Source organism: Seriola aureovittata, chromosome 10 (assembly GCF_021018895.1).
Source record: "Seriola aureovittata isolate HTS-2021-v1 ecotype China chromosome 10, ASM2101889v1, whole genome shotgun sequence".
Lineage (NCBI taxonomy): Eukaryota > Metazoa > Chordata > Actinopteri > Carangiformes > Carangidae > Seriola > Seriola aureovittata.
Window position 1 is genome coordinate 23,620,966 of NC_079373.1, and position 19,834 is coordinate 23,640,799.

Consider the following 19,834-nt stretch of genomic DNA (forward strand, 5'->3'; position numbering starts at 1 on the left):
GGAAGTGCTCATCATTCAAATGGGTCTAATCTCCAGCTCTCCCCTTGTAAATTAGACTTGGGTAAAGCTAGGTGAAGAGCAAGAGATGATTTGGCTGAAATAATACTTTGACAGGCACATGATTTATTCTATGAAAAGTAGTCAATGCTGCGATAGGTCCGGTGCACATGACAGAAAAAGGAATACTTTGTACCTGCAGGGTGTGAAAAAAGAAAACGCCATGGGTCAGAAAGACCATAATCTACAAGGAAAGCTTTTCATGAGTGTGGCAGATTTTTCTAAAAGAGGTGAGTTTGGGACACGGCTGGGAACTGCATGAAAAAAGAAAAAAAAAACCTGAGAAATAACGAGTAAGATTTCAAATTCCAGGAACTGGGAGAAAAAATAGAATCATCATGCGAATCAGGGGCTTACACGTCAGCCAGAGTCACTGCCTTGCTGTAAGGTTTTCCCTTCACACACACACACACACAATGATAAAACGCCTGTTTTTATACTTACATTGCAACATTTACATTTTAGCCACTTGTTGTCTTGAGCTAGCATAGAGCAGGTGGCTCGGATCTTGTCAAGTTTTATGTCCAGAGTTTGGAAAGACGACTTGAGATGTCCACCACTGTTGCGCTATCGTTAGCATCTGACTTCAACTGATTCTTCTTTGGCCTGTTTCCCTGCATCTTTTGGCAATTTGTTAGAGTTCCCAAACAGTAACAAAACAAACGCTCTTCTCGCCGACAGAATAAAAATAGGTTGATGTTTTAAAATCTGTAACTTGACGGTGGGAGCTGGTGGACAATGTTGCTACCACATACTCTCCAAACCTGAAGTCCTCCGTCTCAGCAACATTTCAGCTCAACCAAAGTTTTGAAACAGACTCAACCATCAGCCGTCGTGACTGGATAGATGTGTGAGAGAGGAGGGAAGTGTATTTCTTTGGGTGGTGATGAATCTACAGCCTGAGAAGAATTTTAACATCTCGTTTAAAAACAAACAGGAAGCCCATAATAATGCCAGGAAAGATATGAAAGACACATTTGGATCAAGCCAACAATCTCCTTGCAGAACTGTGTCGACTACGTGAAGCAAATTTAGTGCTGTGCACCAATAAATTTGTCAGGCAACGTGGCATTGCAGAAAAGATTTATCACAACCCCAGCAGGAAAAGATCTGAACACTAAAATGGGTTTAAGCAAATGCAACTTAACAGATAAAGTGTAAACAGGGTATAAATAAAGCAGAAGCCAGGAGCTGTGTGAGAAAGGCTGAGAATTGAACTTGCTGTAGAGCAGAGGGAAGATTTTTTTAATGAACAGTCTCTGCAGTTTGACATAAAAGAAAAAGAGGAAAGTGGAAAATGGAGCTTTTTTTTTTGAAGCAGAACAGAAAACCTGGTTCCGCGAGCTCAGGAGGAAAGAAGAGCCCCATTGTATCATGGGTCAGTGCTGCTCACTTCTGCGAATCCTCTGAAACAATGTTCTCCTGCACCGAGACCAATCCCTGAGGCTCAACAAAGCAACCGCAGGGCTGTTCAAACCGAGAGAGCCAGAGGAGTAAAATATGACTCAAATATTCCTCAAAAGTTTTGGGGTTTTTTTTTGCAAACTTTGGTGGGATTCACAACTCACGACAGAAGGTTCCCAAAAGTTTCAGCGATGACCCAAAACCTTTTCTGCTGCACCGGTCAGTCAGTAGTTCGCACAGCTATGAATCTATCCACGCTGCATTAACGATTGTAGTTTCAAATGGAGTTGTCTTGAGAAGAGGTTTTTAGTAAGTTGGAAGTTGTTGATGTTACGTTTACTTTTTGTGGCGTCTCTTATTCGATGATGCTGAAGTTGCGAAGTGTTGTATCACGTCTCCAGGAGGTCTGAAGGCTTTAAAGCTCCTATAATCTAAATGTTTATGTTAAAAATTGATCAATTGACTTCGGGTATGTGAGAGGGGTAGTCGGCCAATTCACCTCACCTCTACGAAGTGTTTTAGCATCTTTCAGCTCGTTTTGATTTTATCCGACGTTAGCTGGTCTGGTCTCTTTAGATATCAACTGTACACTACCCGCCCAGCATCAAACAGCGACTAGCTAGCTTAAAAGAGCCACACATTTTCCTCAGACCAAAACAGAGCTTAAAAAAAACAAAAAAAGCACTGGATAGTCTTATATTCTTCAGGTAACCAGAAACACGACCTCTAATGAACGCTAATGTTTGACCCACATCTGCTGGTAACTAACTTTGCTACTAACAAGTTCACCATATCGACTTTATAAGATGATGTCAATATTGTGTTTACAGCTTCTTGTTGCTCCACTGTCAAGAAACAAAAAACAAACACATTTTCATCTATATGACAGCCCACTGTGTGGCCTTGTTTGCCCAAACTAAAGTCTGTTGCTGGGTGTGGTCACTGGTGGGAAATCTTTTCCACCCACACAAAGTCCAATCTACTGAACAGCAGGGAGAAGAGCTCCCAACTCCATCCACATCCCCTGTAGGATTTAAATGCATTGTTCACATCGTGCAGGAGGGAAGTTTTGCAGAAGATTATAAACATAGTTATAGACAACTTCCTCGCGATGTGAAAGAGGCAGATGCATCATGGACCAGCTGGGGTAGAAAACAAACAGCCGAGCTTTTTTCAAACTTTTGAATGAAGTGAATGAAGTTTTAACTCCAACAATTCTACCTGTTGAAGAGGCTTTTAAGGCAAACATATATATATATATAAAACTTTCCGAAGCATATATATCCAAGCTGCAGGTGACAGTTTTAGTTTGTAGTCTGAGGAGTTCAGAAAAACAGTGGGTGATGGTTCCCATACCTCGCATGGGTCACTGGATACCCCCCCCCAAAAAAATACCTCTTAGTGGCTTTTACTTGCGCAGTTTGCGTTATTTTTAGATTTCAATTTTCAACCCTGGTAAAAGGTAAAATGGACTGCCACAGACTGTTAGATTAAATAGTGTCTGTTTTTGGAGCAGAGATCTGTCACGGGGGGCGAATTCAATCCAGTTTTATTGTATCGGGACAGCAATATCAAAGCTATACAGTAATAAAACAGTCTGAGAGTCTCAGTTTCTCCTCACTAACGGAGGGTGCTTTAATTCTGTCTCATGAATACAAATAGTGACATAATGTTGCGGGAGAAGTTTTGCCTGTAAAATGTAAAATTATTGCTTGACATGGTGTTGCTGGTGACAAGCTTATTTCGGATACTTTATTCTGAAATACATCGGATTTGGCGAAGGTGTACATAGGTGTAAATAGAATAATTCTCAGTCTTCGATATAAGATGCGACTTAAACTCAAGAGAGCAACAAAAACAAAACTTCTATGTACGATGAAAACTGATGGAAGATATTTCATTCGTGTAAAAGTACAAACACGTTAATGTAAAAAATAATGAATTACAACTACGAGTCTTTATCATTTCATGTACCGGCAAAACCTGCGCTTAAATCTGCATGTATTCTTTAAACCACTCAGGGGGAAGCGCAACAAGCTGTGAACACATGTTGTGTCGCGGTGTATGGTTCATGTTTTTTGCTCCACCTGGTGAATGCACATCCGAATATTCACTCTTCTTGGCGATCTGTTTCGGTCTGTTTCGGTCTCCGCCGTCCTCCGAGTAAAGCTCCTCAGCTGCTATAAGCTCCGCTTTGTTCACCGGCTGGTCGCTGAACCTCGTCCGTCTGCTTCTTTGGTGTGTACAGTGGGTTTATCAGAGCTCTATACGGCTGCCTGATGCTGCTGGAAATGAAGGCTAGAGCCGTGGGATAAAGTGATGGTGTGAATTAAAGTATTAAAGCATTAAAAATCTAGTCATCTGATCCACTCTTAATATTGAGATATTATTTAGTGCAGCTGTAAGTTTCTAAAATAGATATGCTCATTATGCAGCAGAACGGCTTCGTTGATGGTGTAATATTGTTGGATAATTATTGCTGATGCATTAGTGTGTGAGCGCAATTTTAATGTCGGAGCTGGTGAAGATAGAACTGTTTTTTTATTTTTTACCATATTCTGTTGAGTATAGTACTTCACTTACGGTCCTCCCCTGAAAACTGAAGTATGCAGTGAGAGATATAATTTAACAAAATCAGAATGGGGTTACATAAACACATGTGGCCAGAGGGAAGCAGATAACACTCAGAGAGTTTGTTTGAAGTTACATTTCAAAGTTTATTCTCGTAGGTGACATCAAGATAATTTAACTTGGTTCTTACATCATCCAAACTGTCACTCCCGGTGCGTGTTTCTGCGTGAATAACAATCATGTTTTTGGTATTGTATAACTCAAAACAAAGTATTCAATCTCAACAAAACTTGTTACTATAATTTCCTCTCTAACACACGAGCCATAAAAGGTTACACAAGAGCGTCTTTAAAACCCAGTCACATCGGGTTGTTTTCACACGGCTGTCGGTCGGAAAACTGACGTTTTCCCTAAAAATATGAAAAAAATGCCAGATTATTGAAGACAGCCACTTCCTCTGAAGAATGTCAGAAAGGAGGACAGGCCTCTTTGTCGTGTGACGCACAAACACGTCTCTCTCTCACACACACACACACACACACACACACACACACACACACACACACACACTTTAGTATACACATTAACACACAGTAATGGAAGTTCAAAGCCCTAATTCGCTTATAAATTCCTATTAACTCAAGTACGCCCTCAAAAAAGAACACATCGCACACTCGTGTCGTCACACAAGTGCACACTCACACACACTCGGGCACTCACTTGCTCACTCAGACACACACACACACACACACACACACACACACACACACACACACACACACACACACACGCTTATGTAAAAACATAATCATAGTGAATTGTTCCGGCACTTTGACTGATGATTTTTAAACGCCGCGTGAGTGTGTGTGAGTGTGTGTGTGTGTGTGTGTGTGTGTGTGTGTGTGTGTGTGTCTGTGCGAGTCTGTTCACAGTGTGTGCGGTTGTGTGTGGAGCAGTATTGATTTTCCAGTGAAACACATGCCAAAACTGCTGCAGGATGCACCATGTGACCGCGCATCAACCAATGAGTGAGCTGAGCGAATGTGATAGGCCCCGAGCGCCTGATGTGTGTGTTTGCCCTTTCTGTGTCCCCTGTGGTGTGTGTATTAGTGTGTGCGTTTCATAAGACACATATGGTGTGAGTACAAAGTGCCATTTCATTACTGACAGTAGAAATCACAGACATTAATCTGATTGAGCGTAGAAGTCCTCATTATCCTCAACCTGACTCATGTCAGTCGCTGCCTCCACCCAGTGGCGGCGAGACGGTGACGATGGCGATGTTGGTGAAAATAAACTGCAGTGAAGGGAATAAAAGTCTACACTAATTAGTCTCTTCCCGTTGTGTAACCGCCTGAACATAAAATCACGCCGCATATACACACACACACAAAGCAGAGTTCAACGTCTTCTCCGACAGTTTTGCCAGTTAGGGGACATCACAGACATCTAAAGGCTCAAAAAAATAAAAAAAGTGATTTCACCGCAGAGCTCGGCAACAGCACTTTACTTCAATCCTACAGTATAAAAATTACAAACCGCAGATACTGTTCTGCACAGTTTTCACCTTTCATCTTGAGGCTCTCAGTCCTTAAAGCCAGGCCCTGGATCCATGACGCCTCTGCGGCTAACTACCTCTGATCTTCACAGTGAATTTCATACCATCTGAACCAGCGGGCGCTCCGGTTTTAAACATTTCCCTCTAACAAACCCCAAAATCTAATCTGGGTTGTTGAGCGCATGGGCAGCTTACAGCCTCCTAACACTTAAACTAGGTCTTGAACAGCATGTCTGATTATGCACAGCTATGAATATTTTATGTAGATTTTTTTTATTTTTTTTCTCTGGGCTGGTAAATAGACATCAGAGCGTGTGGGAAGGTCAGAACCGTGCACGTTGACTTTGATTTACCCAGGGGGAATAATTACCTTCCTCATCGAAAGCAATTGTGCCGTTTACACAGCAATGCAACTTCGGTTCAACAGACAGACATAATGAGGAAAATAAGCCGCCATGTGGAAATGGATATTACACTTAATTGCAGCTGATTCTGGGACTTTGACTTTAACCGCAAACGAAGAGACTTGAAGTGCTCGCAGAGGGATGTATTATACTTTTTAAACAACTCTGTTGTCATGAAAGCACAATTTCATTTCTGACTATTAGTTTTTGTCTGCCATCCAAACATTTAGCAGTCTGAATTATCCCGGTTTGGAAAGGCACTGAGGTTTAGCCGCTATTTACATGCACTGCGGGATCAAACCCTGGCTGAGGTCAAACTCAGGATAAGCCGTTTATTTATTTTTATCTTCAAATTCCCATCAAAAATGAGCAAATAGAATATTTCAAACATCGCCATGGAAACAGAAGAGACATACCGCAATAAACATGAGCTTATCTGGTAAAGAAAAAAGGTAATTTTAGGCTGATATCACTATACTGCAGCTGTTATATCATCACATTCAGATGAGTCTTATGAGCTTTTATTTTTCATATTATCAAGTCAGAGAAGGATTTTCCAAATAACATTAAAGAATTCTGTGACTTTACACAAACTCTCTCATTTAAAAGCTAATTCTGGTTTATTACAACTGGGGTCTTATTTTTGACAGACGTAAACATCGCCCAGGATCCTCCGAATTACACTCGTGTTGGATTAAGCAGTTCACCATTTACATCCAATGCCAAGGTTCGGCGCCAGCTGCAGGAAGTAGTGCGCTCTTTTTGTTTGTGGCGAGGACGGAAGAAAAGTGTGTTGAAGGTCGGGTCGCAGTGTGGCGATAAACAGGCACTGACATATTTACATGGCTAGCTTGTTAAACACTGCTTTAACTTTAACTTAAACTAATATTCACTCTTCCTAGTATCTGTTTTGGTCTCCACCAACTCATGACTCATCTGGGTCTTTAGCTGCTAAATGCTCCACTGTGTTCACCGGCTAGTTGTTGTCTTTGTCTGCTATTTGGTGCTAGACAACTTTCTTACTGCTGCTGCTGGAAACTTTGCTAAGCAGTGATGCTAAACCAAAACAGTAAAGTTGCAGCTTATAAAACCAAAACAATGTTTGTCACTATGAGCAACTCCGTTCACGTCACACGCCTGTGATCCGTTGCTAAAAAAGTGTTGTTCATTATCGTTTAAATGTCACTTTAAACTTTTTTTTACCCATAACAAAGGACTTTTCTTAACCTTAACTGTGCTGTAGTTGCCATGTGCAGAAATAAAATGTTTTAACGTGGTTAACATTCACAAGCCAGATTAGCAAAACACTTTATAATCTGGAGGTAAAAACCAAAGTAAGTACACAACAGGTTCTCCAAACTGAGCGACTGAATAAGTTCAAAAACGATGCACATGACCGGACGCTGTCGTTTAAGGTTTGGAAACAAAGAGGAGTTGATTATAGCGAGGAAAAGATTTTTGATCAGAGGTGTCGGGGATGCAGACGGTGGTTTTCTGTGTCAAAATCAGAAGCTTCGTTTTTACCCAACCATCACAACCATCACCCCCCAAAACCTCCGTCCTCAGGGGGTCGAGCCGCTCCTGCCTTTGCTTCTGAAGACGATCTCTCTCAGCCACTAACAATTTCATTTTTACAGTTAAAAACTACAAAAAAATAAGAAGTATTCGTTTGGTCTCCTCACACAGGAGAAACACAAATGGAAAGACACTTGAGGACAGATGGGTACACACACACACACACACACACACACACACACACACACACACACACACACGCAGCAGTGAGTGAGTGATAGAGTGCAGGAGGGAGGTGAGCAGCTGCGGTGATACATGGTAAGTTGAAGGAGAGGAGGCCAAGCAGCTATAAATCCTTCTCTCTCCCAGTTGACCCTTAAGAAGCAGTGGCTGATTAAATTTTCATTGTGTCTCTCGCTCTCCCCCCCCGTGCTTTTCTTTTTCAGATGCTCCAGCAGCAATAAATCCCCGCTGCCTGTCTGTCGAGCTGCTTGAAGGCCGAAACAAACCTCCTGCGGGCACGCGGGAACTCATCCAGCTGAAAAAGCTTCTACCTTACAAGTTTCATCGGGACAAATTGATTCTTGTCACGGTCATCGCAAAGCTGGATTGCAATTTTTTTCTGTGTCCTGGATGATTTTTTGGAGGCTGCTGATTTTTTTAGTTGAACGGCGGGGAACAACTCGGGGGGGCCGGAGCCCGATTGGACGACACAAACACGTCTTGGGGACAGGGCGGCGGAGTGAGGCGCACGCATCTAGAGTCGGTGTGATTGCACAAAAGCAGACAAAAGCAACGCACCTAATTTTTATTTGACTTCATTGCAGCGACAGAGGGAAAAAGTCGTCCTGAGGTTGAGGGCAAGAGTGCAAATCACTGAAGGAGCCTCACGTTCGACTAAGGACGACAGTGTGTGGAGGGGAAACTCCAGGCTCTGAAGGACTGAGCCTTGCTTCAGCTTCAGCTTCCTAATGTATGACTGACCTCTCTGGTTTTCATTTCTCTGACAAAGACACAGCCATTACAGCAGTGGCGATGAGTACGGTGCCAGCGATGGCGATGATGGTGACGGTGCTGCTCTCGAGTGAGCGTCACGCTTTTGAATATATATTTTTTTCTTCACAGGCTGCGTTGAGTAAGGAAGTCGGCTTCTGTCACTCACGCTGTCAGTCTTTTCCACGTTTGATGGTTCCTGTCGCTTCTCTTCATATTTAACCAATCAGGAAATGAAACTTCTTCGCTTCTCTGACTATTGCCGTCTTTCAGCACGTCCCCCCCCCCCCGACCGCTCCAGAGGGAAATTTCCAATTCCAGGGTTGACACTTCATCCCCCCTTCAGCTGTCATTACCGGGGACAGTGTGTGCTCTCCATCATGGGAGGGGATCTATCATTTGTTGCCTGCACGGGGGGGGCGGGGGGGTTTCGCCACCTCATGGTGAAAATCATTCGATGATGGGTGTCACGCCAAAACCTTTTTTTTCCATCAATTCAATCACGCAGCTAGAATGAACTAAAAGCACAAACCTCCGCAAGCGCCAAACAATTCTCTCAACTTGCTGTTATGAAATAGATTTCCTGACCTTGAAAAAAAAAAAAAAAATCACTAATAGGATCTGGGAACAAATTTCCATTAGTGCTGTAACAGCTATGAAATAATGACTGACGTTTCACATTGGGATCAGCAGCTTAATTCTCTCAGTTGTTCCTTCTAACCGTCACATTTCTTGGGAATTTTGTTCATGTTTCTGAGACGCCGCTGACGGACTGAGTGTCGCGAAAACAAGAATGAAAAGTGTTTGTAGTATTGACCCCCTGCCTTTACAAGCGCAGGTGTTTTATTAGCATTTGCATTTGCAATATATGTAAAGGGCAAAGTAAGAGAACACACCAGTAATGCTGTGTAATATTTCATAACGTGTGTGAAACAGGGTTTGTAATCAATAAAGAACAGACATGAACAATAATGGACGTGGAGCTACGCACAAACAACAAAGTTAAGGGAAATGTACATCAAATAAATAAAGAGAATATAAATAAGCTGTGTATTTTTAAATTTGGTCATTCAATTAAATTCTCATTTACTGTGGGTTCAGATATTATTTTTTTTAAGCTTTAAAAAGATATTTATTTATCTCAAAAGAAGAAGTATTATCTGAAAGATCCAGCACACTCACACGGGTGTTTGAGTTTCTCCGGCTGATCAGATCCTCTCCTCAGGTGTGAAGGCGGCTGGAGCTCTGCTGAGAATGTCTCACAGCACAGGTGTTACTAATAACATGGACAACGGCGTCCCGGTATAAGCAATGACAGTGTGAGAGTGAGTCAACAAGCACAACACCGGGACCCTACGACTGAAGCAGGGTCAACTAAAACCGTCCGCGTAGGTTTTTACCAAGCGTGTGCATGTGTAATCACAGGCTCACAAATCACTACTTATTTACTATAACTGTGAACTATATTTACTGTCGCCGTTTTATTTGAGAGTTCAAATTGCAAGCGTCAAATTTATGCCTCTATATCACGGCCTGTACACTAACACTACGTCCTGCTAACAATCCCACAATGCCACGTCAGGCATTTTATTTTGTAGATGCAAAAATGAGTGAGTGAACGAGGGAGGAGGTTTCGTGCGCAGCCACGATTTGTACGTAAACATATATACAGATACGTGGTTTTCACAAGATTGAAATGATTTCCTTCTTTATAGTCTCTGAATTTAAACCACAGGTCACCTGCTCCTCTGACGGCTTTAAACGCTCCTGTATCGAGGGTCCAGACTAAATACAAGCAAAATGTGGAGTCAAACTTGCTGCTTGAGGTGTAGCTTTATATTCAGTAGGAACAGTAGAATATCATCAAATCTCTTTTGACCTCAATACCTCTCTATGTGTCCCTTGTCTTTAGCACATGAGCTAATAGTCCGCAAATAAACCACAAACTACCAGATATCGCTAAGTGAGAAATTATACTTCTGCGTGTAATTAGGGTGAATTGCCTACATGAAATATCAATTTCACTCCTTTCCTTTACTACGTGCAGTGCACAGGTTCACTGGTCAACACAAAGGGTAATTAAAATTCGCCCCCCCCTCTTGCATTACACAACATCTGGAGGTAAGTATGACACACCAACACACACGCAGATGTCTGTAGTGTACCGCGGGAAGCTAAACGCCTGCTGCTGAACGCTCCTTCTGCGTGTTGGAGTCTCTATAGACACCGTGAAGATGTACACACTTCACGAACCTCACATTGCATGACACCGAGCAGACTCCGTACTGTGTGCCGTGTGCACACATGAGTGAGCTTTGAACATGATAAGGGTTCTCATGTAAAGATGCTTTGTACATCAAAGTGCTTCTCCAATGAGACAGTTGGAAAATAATTAACCTTCCTAAAACACACCAGCAAGGAAACATGCAACCTCTCAGAGCCCCCGCAGATTAGAAAAATACAAAGTGTGGCTAATTAGGATTATAAAATCAATTTATCCAAAAGAGCTACTGCCTTCCCTGTTTGATTTATAACAGGGGCCCTGCCACACATAATGTAATGTAGAAGCCGGGGAAATACAGTATTTACGATCTGCATGCGAAACCTCTGTCGCTCTCCTGTTCCCTCCTTGACTTCAAGTCTTCCTCAATCTTCCTCATTTTCACACACACACACACACACACACATATATATATATATATTCCAGAAATAAATCACTAACTCCAGAGTGCGGCAGAAAAAATCTGTCTGTTACTCTGATGAAACTGAGTGTGACGTTGTGTGTGTGTGTGTGTGTTTTTGCATGATTATTTGTGTAATGGAGGGGAAGCACAGCGTCAGAGATATTTAGTTTGGTCACAACCACAAAAACACAGTAGTGCAGTAACTCAGACAGAGTTGTGTCAGTCGTATCATCGGCACTTATCTTGTCTTCTATAATAAAGCTGCTCCTCTGCGTTTCTGCCTGGCAACAGTGAGTCGGCAGCGCTGCCAGTAGAGACGTTTTAGCTTGACAGCGAGCATCATTACACAGTCTCCCTGCAGTGAAGAAGAGTCTCTGAGGGACAGATGCATCAAAAAACCACAAATATTGGAAGGAGGACTGACAACACCATGAGAAAATGGAGGTGTAAAAAAACAATGAGATTGTATTGTGACAAATGTCTTTCTCGCACCACATTACATAATCATTGGTGTCGATTACATAATTAAGTCTCCACTGCTTCACACTGTCAGATTCTTCTTCATGATCCTGGTTTAAATCTAATGTCACATGTAAAAGCCAAACTTCCACCAGATTCACCTCTTTTTCACGTCGGAGTGAAGAGCTCCAGCAGAGCACAATCAGAGTGGCACAGAGAAGCACTGCCAAGCAGAGCCGTGTAAAATGAGCCACTGCTGCTTTAATGCTGAGAACATGTGCGGGGATGATGCAGTGCTCAGCCCCCCCCCCCATATCCTGCCTCTGGGACCACATGCAGGATCTTTGGCCTTGGATCAATTCCAGCCAGAATCCTCTCAGATGTACGGCTGCACTTCGGATCACCTGAGCTCCTCAGACGCAGGACGCACAACAACGGAGCACAGGAGCGTCAATACGATGGAGGCACAGCTGATGTCTGAGCGCGAGCAGCTGCCATAAATTAAAGCTCCAACATGAGAACCTTTGTCCTCGAGGCAATAACAGATTGATAGTCCTGTCCTCCTCCCTTGCTGACAGGTTGCTGCTCCAACTCTCGTCAAATGCAGCTCATCTACAATAAAAAAAAAAACTTTCCTTCCTCCCTGCTGTTGTTTCCGAGTGTCTACTACTCTGTGGCCGCAGTCAGCCACTCAGACGACACACGGTTCGTAAATAAGAGAAGTCGAAATGAGAAGTGTTTACTTTTGACCTGCAGCCCGACGTCCATTTAAATCACATGGTGGGGATCAACGACTCCACCGCTGTTTCTGAATCAACACCAACATTAGACCATCGGTAACAATATGGATGCTTCACACTGAGTTAGTGGTTAAACTGAAGATCAGGCTTAAAAGATGAGGCTGGCATTATTCCGCATTTTCTTATTGTCCACAAATATCACGAAGAGACCAAAACCAATGCAACTCGAGTCTTGACTTTCCTATCATGTCTGTAGCACTCACCCACAAGCCCATTTGTTGTGTAGGTGATGGATATATTGTTTAATTCAAAAAAAGAAAAAGAAAAAGCTCAGTAACTCCTGCAGCCGGGGCCTCATTTATAAAACAGTGTGTAGGATCCATAGCAAAAGTTTACCTGCACACAAAAGCCACAATTGGTGTTTAACAACAACAACAACAGCAACAACAAAAGATTTATAAAACTGTGTGCACACATCTTCCCTTTATAAATCACAGTCAGCTTGAAAATGTGTTTCCTTTGGCAAGCCTTCGCCCAAAAACACAAACACAATTAACCATGAGTGGTCAATGCAAATCCCTCTTGTATATTGATAGACATATTGTTCCTGTGGAGAATGGAGGCAACCAAAACAAAAGGTGTAGAGGCCGAGGGCTGCAACAGCTGATATAACAAACAGGACAATTTCCAAAATCAATCAATGCAGTCCGACGTGGAGGTGGACGCGTCAAACTGCACACAATAGAGGCACAGGGACACCGGAGCTCATTACTGCATGCATAAACAATCAGACCACACAATGGATGTCTTAACATGACGTAAAACACCACATCTAGCTCCACAACGCAGCGGTGCTTCTCTCATTTTCACTGCTGACGAGTGCAGGTGGCAGAGAGGTGTTGGGTAACGTGCTTAGAGAAAGCACTGAGAGTGTGTGTGTGTGTGTGTGTGTGTGTGTGTGTGTGTGTGTGTGTGTCTCTAGGGAGCTCTGTGCGGCTGCATGGTGGCCCCGACAGACCGTGGTCACTGAGGCGATTTGCTTTTGTTGCTTTGTCTGCAGATGCTTTGGTCTTGCAGGTTTAAAGAGAAACTTGAGGCGATTTGATGATTATTTCTTCAGTTGATTTTTTTTGAGATAAAAAGAAAATCAGCGCATTCATGGTTGATAGTGGGTAAAGGTGAGGCCATTTGAGTGGACTGAGTTTGAGCATCGCACGGTTCTGAATCACTATGATTTGAGACGGCACGTATATTTTGAGATAGAAAGGTGCTTATGGAATAATTAGTGTTTCACTTCAAGCACATAAACAACAAAAAGCTGCGGGCCTGAACGTTTGTGACGTGGCTAAATGATTTATCCACAACGTGATATGAAGTGAAATTATCTGTGAATAATCTGTGTCGCCACTTTCCCAAAGTCAGGTCTACAAAATGTTCGCACACCTGGGTCAGAGTTTCCGTACAGGTGTGCACAGTCAGTTTGTTGCTTTTCCGTTGAGAAGATGTTCACCTTTGCATCTTTCAATCCCCCTGTTTTGTGAGAACAGGATTATACATGAGGCCCCGGGGCTCTGTAGTTTAGGCAAACGTTACTCAAACGAAAGTAATTAGTGCATTTTTAGAGGCTGTTTTCCACCACAGACCAGTCGCAGTTAAAGCTCTGGTGAATATTAATGGCAGCAGGACAGTGTGTGTTGGACCGGCTCAAAATGAGCCACTGTATGTGTTCATCACGATGAACCAATGACATGAACAGTGTGGCTTTATTAATGTGAATTTTTAACAGTATTTGGACAAAAATGGAGGACAACCTCTTGTGCATTACTGCTAGCATTATGACCCATGGATCATGAGTGCTGGCTGTATCAGTGGATGAAAAATATCCAAACCTGCAACAGCACTGTGCTTTATTTTCCCAGTGTTTGGTGATGTGTTTTTTTGTTTTTTTCCAGAGACATGGCTTGACACAAAATAAATTGAGCAGAAATGAACTGCGGCTTCGGAAACCTTTTGGATTGAATCTTGGAAATGTTATTTACTCGAGCGCCGAAGAGAGCGCAGCAGATCATGTGCTGTCATTCATTCAATTTGTCAAGAGTTTCTAAACCGATGCGCTGAGCAATCGTGTGTGAGCGGGAATCCTTATGAAGCCGAGTAACTGACATCAAATAGAGCAGGTTGTAGCACAGCAAGTGTTCTCATCTGTCAACCATCATCAGAGTTTTCAGAGGTATCAAATCTGACAGTCTCCGTGCATTAAACACGAGCACTGAGCCTAAGTGCATGATGAACCTTGTGGAATTCACCACAATTATGAGTCAAATCTTCTAAAAAAAAAAAAATTGACATATGCAGGAAAATACACAATAAACTCATTTTCCTTTCACATTTGATAAAGCGCCGCAAAAAGATAAATATTTATAGATTTTATCCTTTTGATAATGCAGTGCCAACCCCAGATTTGGTATGTGTCACTGTTGCACAGCTTTGTTCCCAAATCAGCTTTTTCAACATCAAGTGCTCTGATATGAAATACGTGCGACTGTATTGGTTATGGAGGAGCAGCGTGCATGAGACGCTATCTCGGAGCCAAACTTTACTTGGAGCCGAAATTGCATCGACCCTGGCACGTCACATTAAAATTCAGCCTCAGCAAACGTCTGAATGGGACTGATTACCTGCTCTCTCTCTTTCATTCTCTCTTGTAGAGGCAGGTAACACAACAGCTGTAACGTTGTTAACATCGCTTTTCTTCTGACTTCTGGCTGCAGACACTAAACTTTTAATCAGACTGCGCGAGCGAGCGCCGACTCTCTCTCCGGCTCTGATTCCCAGCCAACTCCTCCACTCTCGGAAAAACCAGGGGAGGCAGAGGAGCCAAGCTTTGCTGTACCTAATCAGCCCAATCGATCACTTTAATTGATGACAGTGGATAAATGATGATCAGCAGAGGATTTATCAATGGATTTCTGTTTGTCCTGCTCAGGGCATTAGACTCCAGAGGGTTTGTCTGATTCCTCCATTTAATGCCAAAAAAAAACCCAAGTAAACATGTCGTCTTATACTTGGCGTGTAAAGAGATGAATCATGGTTCCAAATATCATGAAAATCAAGTAGTTTATCATTTTTGGTTTTTGAAAATAGTGCGCTGCCAGTTTGGAGAGGAGGTTAAATACCTCAGTGTCCTCACAAGTCAGACGGGTCTGAAGAAGCCTCTTGGATGAGAAGTGAAACGTCTGCAGGAACCACAACAACTACTGTCAGACTACTTGCCCAGGATTCAACTTTTCTTGAATGTTTTGGTATCTCACACTGAAAATCAATCTCACCATTAGTACAGCGGTTCTTCTTTCATGCATGTCCTTGTATTCATGTGTTCTCTGCAGCAACTACACCTTCAGACTATTCCTTTACAAACTGAGAGGCTGCTCTTCCGTTACAGACTCATTGGGGAAAGATGCGAAAACAAAAGACAATCGACCATCTTGCCACTCGCTCATGTTCATTTTGAACAAATTATAAACTGGCCGCAGTCCAGTCTCTTAATCTTCCTTTATTCCCCAGAGCACCTCTGGACGCCGCGCGTAAATCCTGGCTACCTGAACCGTTTGTAAAGAGTTTCTAGAGCAGAAAGAGGTGAAAAGGCATCACGTGCTAAAATAACTGTATGTAAGTCAATGTCTCAGAAAAGAACAGAAGACCGGATGTTTAGCAGCTGGAAGCACAACGTTTGAGTTCAGTTCACACCCCACAGAGTGTGTTTTATCTCCACTGGTGTGTCATCTGACGCTGATGATTAGGCAACAGACTCTAACCTGGCACTTACTCAGATGTTATTTCAACCCTGACTGACAAACGCAGACGCACAGTGAGAAAAGTACTAGATGCGGATCTGTTGCCATGGTAACGCGGACCAATAGATCTCAGCTATTGACTGAGGTTGAAGATCTCTGTAGACCTATTAAAGAAAACACCTACACACACACACACACACACACACACACACACGTACTGTATGTGCCTGCAGACTCAAATGCTGACACACACACACACATAAATCAAACTCACCACCAGTTAAACATCAGCCCACAAAAACATCTTTCTTTGTTATAAATGGAGAATACAAAAATACAAGGGGAACGTTTTCGCTCTAAAAAAGACCTGAAGCAGCTGAATGCTTGAGTAACCAGGTAAGAGAGAGAAAGTCAAATCTCCCCAAGCCATGCTATGGAAACGCTTGCTTTTAAGTGGCACAGAAGGACGATACAAAAGAGGATACGTTGAGAGTGAGTGGGACGATTTGCTCAGATTTAACTGGGGAGGCTGGTAAACTGATAAACTGCCAAATACTCCAAATACTTTGGCAATCTTCTCCATACTCCGGAGCTCCGCTTTCATTCTCAAATCTACGCTCAACAAAGGCGTCTGCATCTTAAACATTTGTGCTTAACGCAGGGGCGCAGTCTGTCTTTATTACTCTCGAATGTCACCCAGAGGATGGATGGCATGTGTTAAGAAGAGGAGCCGGTATTTCATTATTTTCCAATTTGAAAGTTAATAGAGAGGTTGCCGAGGTGGTACTGAGAGAGAGAGTCTACTTCAGACTGCCTCACTCTGAGCGAGCGACTCAGCCAATGAATCATTTAATTAACTATCAAAATATAAAACAGCAACAAGCCAGCAGAACAGCTGGTAAACCAGTCAGCAATTTAATCAGAAACAAAAAAAGGGCCATTTGTTCTGGTTTTGTCCTCCAATTCATCAATTTTGGGAAAATGAGAAAGCTGACTTTAAAGGCATGTTGAGATGTGGGACTAATGAGTGTGTAGAGGACATTTTGCTACGGTGGCACCAGTTGTGTTGACTAATGGCATTTTGTTTTTGTACTGAACACAGACTCGTTATATTTACTGTGTTTTTTTGTTTTATCGGGTCATTTTAACTGAGAATGTAAAATAAAAATCAAGATTTAAGAAAACGTCCGCAGCACCTTGTCTCATAGTGACAAGCTTCCACAGCTCTCTGTTAAATATCCAGAGAGTTATTGTTCCTTGAAAGAGACAGGACATTTGACATTTAAGTTTTTCAAATGTCATCCTTAGTGCTGCAAGCACCAACATTAAAATACTATTCACTCAATCAAGAGTCTGAGGGGTGATTATGCCCAGACAATCATAAATAAAACTATAGAATTACCCTGCATTGCTGGTGACCACAGATGTGAAGTGGAGATAGTTGTTTTTGTTATTTGGGTGAACTGACTCTTGCCAGATGCATCTGTGAATAGCTCTGGACCTGCTTGGATTCTCAATGGATGACAGATGCATTTACAGCTGTATTTTGTGAATTTCTGCTTTGTGTAAACAAACTTTGTGTGTACATGTATGTCAGTTGTATTTATACTTAATTATCCTTGATATTAATTTGTTTTCAAGAAATTCTCAAAAGGCAAACTTGACATGTGTAGTCAGGGCCTACTCCAGGGTTTAACCAGCTCAAAATGAAATGCAAATGTCTGAAGGTTAGGAGCTGAGGTTTATGCTGCCAAAAAGCCCATCAGAAGCCTCTCAGGCTCAGGCTCAAAAGCATAAACTACGGATTGGTTTTGTGTCAGTAAATCATAAATATCATGACAAAGGACAAAGAGCTGGAGTCAAAGCATCATGACTGGAAATGTGACCATCTTCGCTGCTATTTTCCTGTTTTCCTTGGATGGCTGTAAGGACACGGAGATCATACATTTTTTATCCGTACTGACTATGAACACGTCCCCTATGGATCATGTTCGAGGTTGACGACCTCGGGGCTCAATGCTCTATGAATGAATAAAAAGTTTCCTCTTTAAGCGGCAGCGGTGAGTGTTGTGGCGCGGCGCGGTGCGGCGCGGCGCAGCGCTGCGGTCCACCGTGCGCTCCGGCTGCGTGTTTGGGGACGTGACATCGGTTAGGGCCTGTGTGCTGCCGCACCGATGGTATTTTAAATATACAATACACATATATTAAACGCTGCCGGACCAATTAATCAGACTCATAAAAAATACAGGCTATGAGAATAATAACAAAGCCCTCAAAGATCACCAAAGCAGCGCCAGGCGCATCAAAACGACTGCCGTCTTTTACAACACAGCTGTTGTTGTTAATGGTTATCATTTATGTCAAATAAAGTCTGATGAAATCTTCCACAAGTTCATTTTCTCCTAAACTGGCTAATGAAGATCTGCATTAATAATAACATAAATCAAGGCAGCTTGAGACTGGAATAGGAGTCAGAGCATTCAGCGCATTACAGGCTGCTGGTCGTGTGTTATTTATGGTCTATTTGTATGATTATAAGGAATAACGGGCCACTCTCACAGGTTGGACAATAACAAAGCATCGATGTCTTACCGTCAGCGGCCAAGGAGCTCTGCATCATCAGCATCAGCACCGTGCCGATGGTCACAAACCATCGGGCCGTCATCCCATTCAGCGCCCGTGTCCTCTTCCAGTTCTTCGGCGTGCACACGGCCACCATCCGCGCATCCAGGATCCATGCCGTCGGAGAGGAAGAGCAGGGGTCTTTTTTAACATTTATCCCATCGACCCCGGGGCCACTGCTGCCGCTGCTGCTGCTGGAGAGGAGCGCATGTTTAGGAGCCATTGGTCAACCAATTAATCCTGAATGGAAAACATCTAACGGCGCTGCTGTGGTGAAAGGCATCCGATCAACCTGCCCCCGGTGCGGACAAGCAGGGCTCCGCTCTCCATGAGCCTGCTGGAGGCTGAGGGTCGATAAAGAAACAAAGAGATTTTTTTTCCCCCTCTATGCGTCTCACTGTGTGTGTTTCTATGTGTAAGCGCGCTTAAGTCTGATGTCCCTACTGCGACCGCAAAGCGCTCTCCATCTCTGCTGGCAGCTTCGTCAATGCACGGCTACAATACCGGAACAGCTGATACTGCCTTCAAAATAAAAGCGTCATATTTAGCCTACTTGGAGGTGCATCTGGCACGGTGGTGTTAGCTGAGCACTCCAGCGATTTTTCACTGTAAAATATGTTTAGTAGGAGAAGCAAACTATAAAGCCAATGAGAACAGTTGTATAAAGTCTAACATCTGTGACTCTAGAGCTTTAAATCTTAAGCGATAACCTTGAATTTATCAGAGTTATCCAGGTCTTGGGATGGAAACTGTACTTCATTTAAAATAGAGCAATGTGGAACAACATAAAAGACCATGTTTTTGTTTTCTTTCAGTACTGAAGCCTAGCATACAAATGAAAGTAAACTCATCATCATCATCAACATCTGGAATATTTATGATCTCAGCCACTTCCCCCAGTCACAGTAAATTATTAAACCAGGGTTTTACTTTGGATAACTTGTAAAATGCAATATCCAATGGTCTGAAAAGGTTATTTATAAGGATGCTGCCTGTTTATACCCTAACTAAAAAAAATCTCAATATAACCTAA

General features: G+C 42.7%; 1 protein-coding gene across 3 annotated transcripts in view; it reads right to left on the reverse strand.

Moving 5' to 3' along the window:
- kiaa1549la (KIAA1549-like a) overlaps positions 1 to 19,283 on the reverse strand; it is a 97,504-nt gene extending 78,221 nt beyond the window's left edge. For all 3 annotated transcript variants that reach the window (XM_056387196.1, XM_056387195.1, XM_056387194.1), the window contains exon 1: positions 18,772 to 19,283. In XM_056387196.1, coding sequence (XP_056243171.1) covers positions 18,772 to 19,024 — 253 coding nt within the window. In that variant the 5' untranslated portion in view covers positions 19,025 to 19,283. The remainder of the gene's footprint in view (positions 1 to 18,771) is intronic.
- Positions 19,284 to 19,834: the final 551 nt, after the last annotated feature.